The 13,726-nt window shown below is 40.0% G+C and overlaps 1 protein-coding gene across 3 annotated transcripts in view; it reads left to right on the forward strand.

Moving 5' to 3' along the window:
* Nucleotides 1-12,940, forward strand: part of MARK1 (microtubule affinity regulating kinase 1) — a 123,181-nt gene extending 110,241 nt beyond the window's left edge. For 2 of the 3 annotated variants that reach the window (XM_004439669.3, XM_087424367.1), the window contains exons 15-18: nt 794-958; nt 1,929-2,180; nt 8,586-8,630; nt 12,293-12,940. In XM_004439669.3, coding sequence (XP_004439726.1) covers nt 794-958; nt 1,929-2,180; nt 8,586-8,630; nt 12,293-12,647 — 817 coding nt within the window. In that variant the 3' untranslated portion in view covers nt 12,648-12,940. The remainder of the gene's footprint in view (nt 1-793; nt 959-1,928; nt 2,181-8,585; nt 8,631-12,292) is intronic. The other variant, XM_014794720.2, reaches the window with a different exon arrangement.
* Nucleotides 12,941-13,726: the final 786 nt, after the last annotated feature.

The following is a 13,726-nucleotide window of genomic DNA, read 5'->3' on the forward strand; positions in this document are numbered from 1 at the left end:
AGATCCTTTAGGCTAGAAAAATAGTTGGGAATTGATTTCTGACCTATGACTAAGTCCTAATCTACAGCCCCTTTAATCTATAGCGGTTAACTTATTAATGATATGAGCTAAAAGTGTTTTGATGATGTCTCCAGAGATAGCATTTTTGTTATAATTAGGAATTCTTATTGTATAATGGACAGTGAACCACAGCAACACGTCACACCAAACTGATTTTTAGAAAGTGAAAAATGTCTCCAGTCATAATTATTTTATCCATAAGAATAATTCCATACCTTCTCAGCTTCACATATATGTATAGAGCAAGAGTGTGTGTGATCTTTTCCATGGAAGGGGTTGGAAAATTCAACCTGTACATTTTTTTGTGTGTGTGTGAGGAAGATCGGCCCTGAGCTAACATCTGCCAGTCCTCCTCTTTTTTTGCTGAGGAAGACTGGCCCTTGGCTAACATCCTTGCCAATCTTCCTCTACTTTATATGGGACGCTGCCACAGCATGGCTTGACAAGCGGTGCGTTGGTGCGCGCCTGGGGTTCTGAACCGGCAAACCCTGGGCCGCCTCAGCGGAGCACGCGCACCTAACCTGGCCGGCCCCCACCCTCTACGTTTTTAACAAGAATATTGTTTTGTTAGTCACTCACAGTGCCACTAATGTTAATTTCTTTTAAGTGTTTGAGTCATGAAAGGTGTTAGTCAATTTAGATTTTTAAAAATCTGCTTCTTAAATTTTAGTAAATTCCAGCTTTTCTTCTTCTTTACATTTCCATGGTCTTCTCAACTGTTTTATGTCGAAAGCCTTACGGAGATGTCTGCGAGTAGCATATCTTCTGCAGGCTCTGCTGTGGCTTCTGCTGTCCCCTCAGCACGACCCCGCCACCAGAAGTCCATGTCCGCTTCTGGTCATCCTATTAAAGTTACACTGCCAACCATTAAAGACAGCTCTGAAGCTTACCGGCCCGGGTAATGTGCTGATTGCATTTCATTTTGTTTGTTGTTAAGAGTTTTTAAAAATAGAGCACCATATGAAAATACATGATTGGGACCATCACATTAAGAGCTTTCTGAAAAGATTCAGTGTTTGTGGCAGAGGAATTGTGACATCAACTTACTACATTCCCTAGCTGTGTTCAAAATGTTGCTTATAATTTGAATCATTTTCTAGAGGAATTTTCTCTTAAGGATTTTATTTTTAATTCATCCATAAAGTAAAAGTATTGCTGCGTAATTTATCATTTAGGTAAATTGAGTTTTTTATGATTTAAAAACAAGAAAACATGAGACTGGGAGTTGAGACCTCTGGGTAATCATCCTGGCTCTTACCCAGTCCTCGTTATTAATAAAGCTGGCCTTTCAGTTTCCCTGTCACTGAAACAGATGATTTCACAGAGCCCTTTCAGGTATAAAATTCTATGGCTATTTTTCTAGTATTTGTCTATGTTAGGATTTCTCAAATTCAGGAACATCTTTCATAGTTAGATTTGTTAATCATATTGGTGGTATCGTGTAGCATTGTGCTACCACTGAGGCCTAAATTATAAGTAGGAAATGATTCTATTCAAATGCTTTTTGATAATAAAACTCGTGTTCCAGGTTGCTGAATGGTTTAAGAGAATAGTAAAAACGCGTATGCAACGCCCCTGGTTTGGCTTTTCTGATACTGAGGAGTAGTTATCTTTGCATCCCTGTTTCAGTAATTTCTTAATCTTCAGTAATGACAGTTTTATAAAAGGCATTTAGTTTCAAACTGAAGTTTTATCCCTCTCTGTACAATGACGATAATAAATGTAATTAACTCATGCATCACATCCTTAATGGGAAATAAAATAGGGCCGAATAAAAGTAGCCATAGCAGTTTTTTTCTGGTTTTGAGCGTGGGTGGAAGCCTTTCCCACCATTCTTCTGAATCCTATATCTTTATATGTCCCCACAGGGCAACCCAGAGAGTGCCTGCTGCTTCCCCATCTGCTCACAGTATTAGTGCCACCACTCCAGACCGAACCCGCTTTCCCCGGGGGAGCTCAAGCCGAAGCACTTTCCACGGGGAACAGCTCCGGGAGCGGCGCAGCGCCGCGTACAACGGGCCACCTGCCTCCCCCTCCCATGAAGCGGGTGCATTTGCACATGCCAGGAGGGGCACGTCGACGGGCATCATCAGCAAAATCACATCCAAATTCGTTCGAAGGTCAGTGCCAATGCACTGTGGTGTTTCATTTCCTCTAGGAATTATAAAGGAAACTTGCTTTTTCTCTTTAGTCTTTATATTGATTTTCCAAAATAGTTTCATGACATTTTGTTAGAACTGCTCTTTATAGAAGTTTGAAGGAAAAAAATCAAGGAAGACATAAAGTGTTTTTCCTTGAGAGAGAGAAAGAAACAAAAAATGGACAAAATGAGAAGTTTAAAACTCTGTAAAATAGAGTGGAAAGAGCAAAACTTAACATCAAAAATGTGTATTTTAACAAAAAATGTATCCCCTACATAAAAGCCTTGATTAAGAAAAAGGAATTAAATGAGTTTACACTTATCTTTCGAATAATATTTCTTATCTTAAGAATACTTTTAAATTGCTTACTAATAATAGTTTACTTTTTTTAAAAAAATGTAGTGTACCTATTTTTCTTTCTTGTAAAAAGCCTATGTACTGGAGTCACAGAGATTACGTATATAATTTGACATCATAAAATCTTAACATCAAAACACAGTAAACACAAAATGAATACAATAGTGTAGTAAACTTCTAATAAAAGCGGCAAATTGTACTTTTTTCTAAAAAGTAAACATAAATATACAGTACACATTGATTATACAAGTTGCTGAACACAACACAGGTTGATGTAAATTTGACCTGTCATTAGATCCTACGAGATGCCTACTAAAGTTCTATACGTACAGAGCACTGTGCTGGGTACCGCACAGAGATACCAGATACAGAGATGCATAAGGCGGCATGTGTGCCCTCCAGATTTGTACAGTCCTGGAAGAAACAGACCTGTAAACAACTAGTCATGATATAAAACAGAATGTGTGCTAAAACGAGGTGTGGGCACCGTGCTGGAGCAGTCCAGAGGAAGGCACGGCTGTCTCTGATGAGGGGGAAAGCTAAGGCTCCATGCCATGTAGTTATCTGCGTAGAGCCCTAAGTGATAGGTAAGAAATTATTAGACTTGCTTTAACAAATATTAATTAAATATTTAATTTTCAATATTATTAGTGTTCCTAGGATTTCAAAGAGTGGGTATAAAAAACAGAAGCAGAAGCTTTAGTCTCTTGCCTTTTCCCAGAGCCGTGTATGGACTTAGTTCATGGATGAGTTTAAAACTTTAAACCTTCAAATGCAACACCAGTTTCTAACCATATCAATCAATGGTTTTGTGCCATTTAGGCAGTTACCACACAACATGACATTTTGATAGAGAGAGACCTGCAAGCTCACCAGCGGAGTTGGCATGACAGTTGGACAGAAGTGCTGGCTGACCATCTGTAGGGTACTAGGTAGATTATCAGTAGGTTCTGCTGTTTTAACTTGGCTAGTTAAAGCCATTTTTAAAAGCCAGTACTTTCTCATGGTTAAGCCAGGATTAATTAAAAGCGAAAGAGAATAGCTTTCGAGTTTAACGGTCGATTAATACTCAATTGCACATTAAGCATTGTGCAAAATAAAATATTTCTCTTTATTTGCAATAAAAATTTAGATTCTAGAGGGAACATAATGAAGAGCACTGGACAAGAACTCAGGACAGAATGTCAGAGCAAGGAAGTGCCATCGAGATGGTCTATTGGGAGGTTAGGATAAAGGACTGTCACATAGTCATTTACCAAGTATGTGAAGACCTACTCGGTGCTAGACACTCTACTGGAGCTGTTGATACGGCAGTGAATGGGGCTGACATGGCCCCTCCCCTCCTGTGAGCAACTTCTTGTCTTGCAACATTCCACACAGTCAAAACATTCCCCTCACTTGTCTTCTGATTTTCCTCCCACCTCTCAGACTAGCTGTCCCTTCTCAGGCTCCTTGGCTCATTCTCTTTAGGTTCCCTTGCCTATCCCCCTGACCTTATGTCAGACTGCCCCAGGACTCCGTCTTTGGACGGTTCTCTTCTCTGGTTGTGCTCCTTCTCTTGGTGATCTCATTCAGGCCTGTGACACTAAATTCCATCTGACATTAACAACTCCCACGTCTGTATCTTTAGCCCAGATCTCTCTTCTGAGCTGCAGACCCACATATCTAGTTGTCTACTCAGCCTCTCCACTTGGATGCATAATAGACTCTCAAACAGAACGTGTTCATCTTCCCCTCCTAACAGGTCTCCTAGCTTCTGCCCATGTTCTCCTATTCTGTTTTCAACAATGTAAGTCCTCGATTTAAAGCCCTCGGCTTGCTTCCATCTTGCTCAGAATATAATTCAGAGCCCTCACAGTGGGCCCCGAGGCTCTACGGGGCCTGGCCGCCCATTTCTGCTCTGAACTCCTCATCTCTCACTCTTCCCCTGGCTAGTTCCACACCAGCCACACAGGGCCCCTGACTATCCTCGAGCTCACCAGGCCCCCCGTTCAGGATTTTGTACTTACTGTTCCTTCTGCCTAGAATCTTCTTCCCCTGATATCTGCACAGTTGGTTTCGACGCCTCCTTTCGGTCTTTGCTAAAGTGTCACTTCCTCCACGAGGCCTTCCTCAACCCCCTATTGAAAATCACAGCCTCTTCCTCCCTCCCAACAGTCCCTTTCCTGCTTTATTTTTCTCCGTAGCACTTACCACCACCTGAAATAACATATGCACTTCACTTTACTTGTTCACTGTCTGTCTCTCCCAACCAGAAGATGAGCTCCATGAGAACAGGGGTTTGCTTGCTTGCTTTATCTTATGCTGAATCTGGGCTGAATCTTGAGTGCCTACTATGGGCACATAGTGTGGCCTTCAGTAAACATTTATTGAATGAATGGGTGAATAGTGTGGAAGACAGTTTAAAAAGTAAACAAACAAGTAAGGTTATAATAAATTCTGTCAGTGCTGTGAAGGAAGCAGGTCCTGAAATAGAGAATAAGGGTGTTCAGAGCTAGCCTCTGAGAGGAGCTGGTGTGAACGTTTCCCAAGTTCCATGATGCTCTTGTTAAATTTTGAACAATGTCATTTAGTAAAGAATTTTTTTGGGTGAGGGGAGAAGGGAGGGAGGAGGTTGTTTGCTGTCTTTTGTTAGCAATTTAGTAGAGTTTTTAATGGCTTGATTTTTAACATATTTTAATTAATTCCAGATTTGGTTAAAGAGAAAAAATTCTCACTTCTCCTCCCAGTTTGCTTGTCATCAGGTGAACGGCTTTGGCTTTACAGACATGTTTGTTCGCTGCAGTGCATGAGGTCTTCCTGATGTAGTGTTTTGTAGCTTGAGATTGGGCCCCATGATATGTACACCACAGATGATTTAGTGCAGGATGACGAGCAGCGTTCAGTCCGGGAGTGAACCTGCTAGGTTCTGTAGCAACTGACAGGCTGGAAATGCAGTTGGTCTTTCTGCATTTGCAGCATATTCAACTTTTGGGAGGGTTGGAGGCTTGGAGATAAACTAGAGGGCTTCTCAATGTTCAGGATATCTTCCAGCCTTTTTATTTAATATTCTCAACTCAATTCTCAGCTTATCAGTCCTTCCCACTTGTCTCTTCTTCTTAAGTCCGTCCTGGGGTCAAGCCCTGCCCTTGTCTCCACTCCCTTCACTGTCCTCATTTCACTGTGCCTATAGCGTGAAGAAATGGAACCACACACTGACACCCCCGTGTGACCAGCACCCCAACTGGGTGCGCTCTGGGGCAGGGCTGGCTTTGCGTGCAACCTGGAGCCAAGACACCGCACAAACTTTGGGAGCAGCTAAGTTGATGTGCCAATAAATGCTTAAAAAGATGGAAAAATAGGATTTTGTAGGGAAAAAGTAAAGGAATTTGGGTCATTAAGCTTTAAGAAGGGAAGGATAAAGAATAATTCAGAGTTAATTATTCGTGTATTTGAAAACCAGCGTTACACAGAGGAAGCCAGTTAGTAGTTCTCCTCGGCCAGTAAGAATGCTGTACGCTGAAATAACCACACGAGAGAGTTGTTTCTGGTTTTAGGAAAGAACTTTCCGAATAGGAAAACAGTTGACACTAGAATCGTCTATCAAGGGAGGATGTAGATGTACTATTTCAAAAGTCGTTTAAATAGCATTTAGAACCGTTTGCTTTCGATAGGTCCTATATAACTGCTAGATAAACTGGAGATTATACCAAACCTTAGCATTTTCTAACCATAGCTCACTCTTGTATAGGGAATGACCTAATTAGTTTCAGTGATTATATATGGCTACATATAAGACATTGGGCTTGTTTTAAGTGTTGGAGAGCCGTGCTACACTGCACATGCTGGTACAGCTGGCTGCGCCTTCCGTATCCCCAGCTGCCTCCCACCGTGACTCCTTACTGCTGACTTACTGGACTATTGGAAACCATTTCCAGTGGCAGAAATTCTTCAGGCAGCGTTCTCAGCGTTATCCAGGAAGGCAGGAGCAGGGTCTGGGGAACGACGTGATGAGTCAACTGCCATTTCAGCAGTTGTGGCGGGAAGGAGGCCAAGGGGTGTTTCATTCCTGATGCTCCAAGTGCGGCAGCAGTGGAATAGGTGTCTGCTAACAGCGATTTACAAGGCAAAACATAAATAGGACAGAAAAGTCCAGTGAAACGTAGGCCCCTTCCTATTAGAGGAATTTTATCTTAGCAGCAGGACTCAACAGCCTTACTACCTTTCTTGCTCAGCTGATGGACTGCCCCTCAGTATATATCAGCACATCCCCAAGTAACGGAAAATGTACATTTCACTTGGAGTCTGCCCAAAAAATGGTTTGTTTATTTCAGCGTGCTATAATAAGAATAGATTTGTATAGATGGCGTTGAATTTTTATTATACCTCCCAATGAAAATGCCAGTTATTAAAAATAGAAATTTAAGAAATCCCATTTGAATGTGAAAATACATCTTATTATCCTTTTTTGTGTGTGTGTGAGGAAGATCAGCCCTGAGCTAACATCCACGCTAATCCTCCTCTTTTTTTGCTGAGGAAGACTGGCCCTGGGCTAACATCCGTGCCCATCTTCCTCCACTTTATATGGGACGCCGCCACAGCATGGCTTACCAACCGGTGCGTCAGTGTGCGCCCGGGATCCGAACCGGCAAACCCCGGGCTACCGCAGCAGAGCGCGCACCCTTAACCGCTTGCACCACCGGGCTGGCCCCTTTATTATCCTTTTTAATTCAGATAGGAAAATGGTTTTTACACAATATATTTGTCAAGAAAGGCCTATAGTTAAAGGCCCTGAGAAGTATAGGGCATTCATATTTTTAACCACCAGTTAAAGCTATAGCTCTTAGTGTATGGATGACTTTTATTAACTTGATGAGAAAATGGCACTGATTTTATTCCTGTTACATTCATATTATGTAAATAACAGTCATGTGCCACATAACAATGTTTCGGTCAATGCCGTACCTGCGCGTATACGTCGGTGGTCCCATAAGATTAGTACCACAGAGCCTAGGTGTGTGGTAGGCTATACATCTAGGTTTGTGTAAGTAAGTACACTCTGATGTTCGCGTGACAACAAAATCACCTAAGAATGCATTTCTCAGAGTGCATTGTTTCTCGTATCCCCATCGTTAAGCAACACGTGACTGTAATATAAATGTTCTGGAATGGTAAAAACATTAACTTAAGGGTTCAAGTTGGTGATTTTTCCCAACTATCTGATAGTGTTTTGCTCCATCACAAGCCGTCTCTTAACATATTTAAAGTGGTTTATAACTTGCTACTCCTATGTAGATATTTAATTACCTTTGAAAATGCCAAAGTAGTTAAAATTTTGGTAGACTTAAAAAATATTAACTACATTTAACAAAAGGACAATTAGTAGAGTTTTCCTGGTTTTATTTCACAGGTGGATATCCAGGTAAGATCAGTGTTTCTGTTTAAGATTGAATTCATGTTTTTAAAAGACTCACCTGCTTGGATAGGCTGTTGGTTTGCTGTAATATTTTATCATGTGCATGAATCATTAGCATAACTTCTGAGATAAGTTATTTGATTATTTAAAGTTGGTATTTTTAGAAATACTTATGAATGTGTTGAGCTTTATTTCTAACTACAAGGTTAATTTATATACTTTCTAAATTGAGCGACTACTAGAATTATGTTTAATAACAAATAAGAAGTTGAATCTTGCTGTTGATAATTATTAAATAGTTTTAACTTTAGATTGAACTAAACTAAACCAAAAGATAAATTATGACTTTAAAATCATGGCTGGGAATTGGAAGATCATGTAAAAAAAAAAAAAAAATCCTAAACTGTCACCTCGCATCTCCTCTATGACAATACCCAGTAGACGCTCAATAAATGACAGTTAAGTGTGGCTGTGATGGAAACATGAGAAATAGTGTTAGCCTGACTAGTAATAGAAAACTGTCATGCTAGAAGTTTGCTCAACAAGTTAATTTTAAAATCATTTTAGATGTAGGTTTTCTTGATATATTTTTCACTCTCATCATTAAATCTCAACCTCCACTTTGTTTTGAGGGATCCAAGTGAAGGCGAAGCCAGTGGCAGAACCGACACCTCAAGGTGAGGAGCCACTATTAATAGTTCGCTGCCAGGTCCCTGTGTCTGAAAACGCGCTTTTGAAATACTTACAGCACCGAATAAACATGACTAGAACTAATCACTAGATAGTATGTGTATTTGAAATTTTTATATTGGGATGGGTTTTCCTAATGTTGCCTAACATTTAATTAAGTTTAAGTTAATTAAGTTTGTGTTTTCTGAACATTTTGAGTTGTATGCTTTGTAGAGAAATAGCCTTTCTGTCCTATAAAATTGTCTTAGCAGAAGAATTAATAGATTAAAATGTACTGATCCTTTTCTCACTAAAATGATGTAACTAAAATTAGTGAGGGAACACAGAACTCAGAGGTAACCAAGTGTGTAGGAAGATCTGATATTAGTAATGTATTTTAGGGGAGTATTCAGTGGTGGACCATGTTTTAAAACTCTCACCCTGCCATACTTCATGGTTTTTGACGTTTAATACTGGTTGTGTATTCGTTCTGGCGATGGGTCTCACACTCAAGCAGTCAGAATCAGTGGAGGGCTTGAGAAAACAGATGGCTGGGCCCCACCCCCAGGGTTTGTGATGGGGGGTGAGACGCTGATACTGCTGCTCTGGGGACCACGTTAATGACGCATTAGTACTTCTGTTCATATTTGTAAATGGGAAGTTTAAGAAATGAAGCTATTAAATTATTTTGAGTGTACACCAGTATTAAGGGATCCAATATAAATCTCAGATCCTCGACAAGCAGTTCCTCAGTAGGACAAATGCCTGGCTTCCTTCAGGAATTATTTTTGACCAGCTGAACGAAAGCCTCAATTTATTTTCTACGTTTTTAAATTATTCGAAATATAAAACATAATGAATTTTGGGAAAACGTTATTAAGCATCCCTATGTAGTCTTTTTTACAAACTATTCTGTATTTATGTTTAGTCATAATAGTTGAAATGTTTCTTCATTGAGTTCGGTACCTGAGTCACCACGGTAGGGAGCCACAGGGAGGCAGGACATATGTATTTAACGTTCTTCCACCTATTAAATAAACATGAAAACTGTTGTTTTCAGCCCCTCCCTCACTTAGTCATCACTTTTGAGCCCCCTTCTTGTATCTCGTCCTATTTTTCTACTAAATTTCCCTAGAGGCATTTAATAGTGTATAGTGTCCCAAGTGGCCACTGACGTTGCACTTAATCTGCATGCATTTTATCCTTGCAGTGGGGCTGCATGTCCCTTTTGTTTGGTCATTGTTGGCTTTGTTTTCTTTTTTCGCTTTTGAACAAACTTACTGAATATCTACTATCTATCAGATACTTGCTGGTCATTTAATCCTCACAAAACCAGGTGAAAAGTATCCATTTTACAGATGAAGAAACAGTAAGGAGCATAGGTGGGACCGAACCAGTTCTGAGGAGGTTCTGTCATTTCTGGGAGGTGGCAGGGCGTGATGGTGGAACGCACAGGCTCCCGAGCCGGACCGCTGGGTGTGAGCTGTGTTGTACCACTTCCCTAGCTGTGTGTGACTTGAGGAAAGTCACTTTAACTCCTCGTGCCCCATTTCCTCGTTCTGACCGCCTCTTAGGGTTGCTGTGAGGGGCGAAGGAGTAGATAGTACATGTTAGGCACTTGGAACAGTTCCTGGCACCTAGTAACGCTCAATAAATGCTCGCTGTTACTGTTAGTATCAGCATTTCCAGGAGCTTTCCACACGTAACGTTACCAGTGGCGATGCCTTTGAGAAACATGTAGAAAAACATCTTGTACCTGTTGTCTTAAGGTTACCAGGTTTCCTTGGGGGAATGGAAGGAAACTAGACTTGGAATAAAACACCTGATTTCTAGTCTTCACTTTTCAACTCATTAGCTCTGTGACCTTTGAAAAGTAATTAAGTTTCCTGGCCATCAGTTCTGTTTTTAAAATGAGTGTTGGATCAGGTGACCTCTTGAGTCCCTTCCAGCCCTCACATGCTGATTCCATAACCTGAGATGTACATGTGGTCCTGATAAGTGACCAGTTGAATCTGCACCCCCAAAGAGGCCTGTGATGCAACAGCTTAGATTCAGTGAGCAAAGAGAGAATAATAGAGAAGACAGTGAAATAAATACTTTCCATACTTATTTAATAGTCTTTGGAAATTTATTTTCTCTGCTTATTCCCTGCCTTATTTTCTCAAGCTTGCATAGTTGGCAGAGCTTTGAGGGCTTAGATACTTAGGAATGAGGAGAAGAACGTATACATACATGAATATACATTATGTGATAATATTGATATAAAATGTATATATGAATATAAAATATTTATAGAGTATAAACTCCTTTCAAAGTATATCATTTCTTCTTTAAATCACATATAAGTCAGATAGGTTACAAGTTAAAATTGCAACATCTGTATTTGGATAATTGCTCAACAAATTTGATTACAGGGTCTTCTGAATCATAAATAATCGATTAATTTTACCTTTCTGTGATTATTGGAAATAGGTTTTCTGGCTCTATGTTATTTATAGGAGACCTCCAATAAGAAAAATTCAGTAAGGTTGCTTTCATTTAACAAATATGTGTTAATCATCTACTGTGTGCCCAGCATAGTTCTAGAGGCCTGAGATGGGTCAGTGAACAGAACAGACAAAACTCCTCGCCCTCCTGGAATTTACAGTCTAGTGGTAGAGTCAGACAATAAAGAATAAATAAATGAATTGAATAGTATATTAGAATGGGGTAAGTGCTATAGTGGAAAAAATAGAGCAGGGTAAGGGGGATTGGCCAGGCCAGGGTAGGAGTTGGGTGTGCTATAGGGTGGTCAGGGTAGACCTCAGGGAGAAAGTGAGCAGAGATTGGAAAGAAGTAAGGGAGTTAGTCACGCAGCTATCTGAGGGAAAAGCATTTCTGGCAGAAGGAACAGCCTGTGCAAAAGCTTTAAGGCAAGAACATACCTCGTATGTTCAAGGAATAGTATGGAGGCCCATGTGTCTTGACAGGAGTGAACAAGGAGGAAAATAATAGGAGATGAGGAGCTGTGGGTAGGAGTTGGAGTGTAGGTCATGGGAGCCTCGTAGACTATTTTAAGGCTGTCTTAGCACAGCATTAAGACTGTTAGAGGACCTGATGTCTGCACTCCCACGGTGCTGTAACCTGGCATCTTGCCTCACTGCAGTACAGCATTCTTTCTCAGCATTATCAGGGATAAAAGCCCTCTGTAGCCATTGCTACCATCCTTGTCTTCAGTCTTTCTCCTACCCAAAACAGGGAGAAAACAGGAAATTTTTCTTTATATTTCAAAAATATGTATTTATAGGCAGAATGCTAGTGGCCTCTGTTTTGTGTAAATGTACAGAAAATGGAGACTGCTTTTGCTTACTCAGAGAAATGTCGAAGGAGCTGAAAAAGCATTAAATTCTTCACTTTCAGCTGCAAACTTGTTTCCCACAAACAAATATATTTAAGAAAATACACTATTTTAGATTGAAGGTATAAATACAAGTCAAAACAGACAGCATCCTGGAGTCTGTTCTTATAACAGCAAGATGACATACCCCTCCGTATCTACCTGAAGGCAGTCTGCAAATTGGGTAGTTTCATTAGGCGCTGCATTATGACCACTTAGCCTTTACATGTGTCTTGATTTCTTTGCTGAATGGAATTTTTGTTTTCATTCTTTCCTTTTGCCCTCTTCTTCTAGAAGTACGTCAGGGGAACCAAAAGAAAGAGACAAGGAAGAGGGTAAAGATTCCAAGCCACGTTCTTTGCGATTCACGTGGAGCATGAAGACCACTAGTTCAATGGACCCCACTGACATGATGAGAGAAATCCGGAAAGTGTTAGATGCGAATAACTGTGACTATGAACAGAAAGAGAGGTTTTTGCTTTTCTGTGTCCATGGAGATGCTAGACAGGATAGCCTCGTGCAGTGGGAGATGGAAGTCTGCAAGTTGCCCAGGCTGTCACTTAATGGGGTCCGCTTCAAGCGAATATCTGGGACATCTATTGCCTTTAAGAACATTGCATCTAAAATAGCAAATGAGCTTAAGCTATAAAGAAATTCAAATTTACAGGATCAGGGAAGACACATCCATATCCGAGGTACAGTTTTGAATGTACTGGTAATGCCTAATGTGATTGGCCTGTGAATCTCCCCATGTAGAATTTGCCCTTCATGCAATAAGGTTATACATAGTTATGAACTGTAAAATTAAAGTCAGTATGAACTATAATAAATATCTGTAGCTAAAAAAGTAGGTTCACCTGTACAGGTAAGTATATTGTGTATTTCTGTTCATTTTCTGTTCATAGAGTTGTATAATAAAACCGATGATTGCTTAAAAACTTGTATAGTTGTCTAGATTTCTGCACATAAATGTACGTTTGATGCTTTGAGTTGAAAATGTTCTTCCCTGTTATTTACATTCTGGTGGGTTTTTTAAATTCTTACCTCCATCATGCAATTTTGAAAATTGTGTCCAGAATTAAAAGTGCACAGAAATAGTCTTTACAATTGTAGCATGGACTTTTAAAAATTATTTTAAAATCATATTTAAATTTAAACCAGAAGCTGATAAATAGATCAGCTTTATTCCTGCTTCTCTTTGCTCTCATCCTTGTTATCAGACAAGGTTTAGTTGGGAAGATACAAAATGTTTACAGTGTTGGCACTTAGAGTTTTTAAAATAAAGTACATGAAAATAACAATAGCTTTGCCTTGAGCTGACTAAGAAGTACTGGGGAAGAAGTTAAACCTACATCCAATTTCTTTTGAACTTTAAAGTGTTTTCTGGCCCACTGCTAATCGTAGCAGCAAAACTAAACATATTCCGTACTTTATCTGGCTATTATATTGTAAACTGTCACTTAGGTTTGCTGCCTTCCAAATACCGCGATGAAATTGCGGAACTATAATAATATCGGGACTGTTTCATAGCACAAACTCATCTTTACAGTGTTGATCAATGCATCAGTTAAGAATTAATGCCACCTCAGGAATTAACTGGCATTGGGAACGTTTGCCTCATCCTCCTCCCATCCTCTTCATCCACCCCGACACAGTAATATCTGTAAGTACTTAAGAGACTGTTGAGCAAAACACACTATTTATAATGTATATTATTGATTTATGCTT

Source organism: Ceratotherium simum, chromosome 36 (genome assembly GCF_057802395.1).
Source record: "Ceratotherium simum simum isolate JZ-2026a chromosome 36, ASM5780239v1, whole genome shotgun sequence".
Classification (NCBI taxonomy): domain Eukaryota; kingdom Metazoa; phylum Chordata; class Mammalia; order Perissodactyla; family Rhinocerotidae; genus Ceratotherium; species Ceratotherium simum.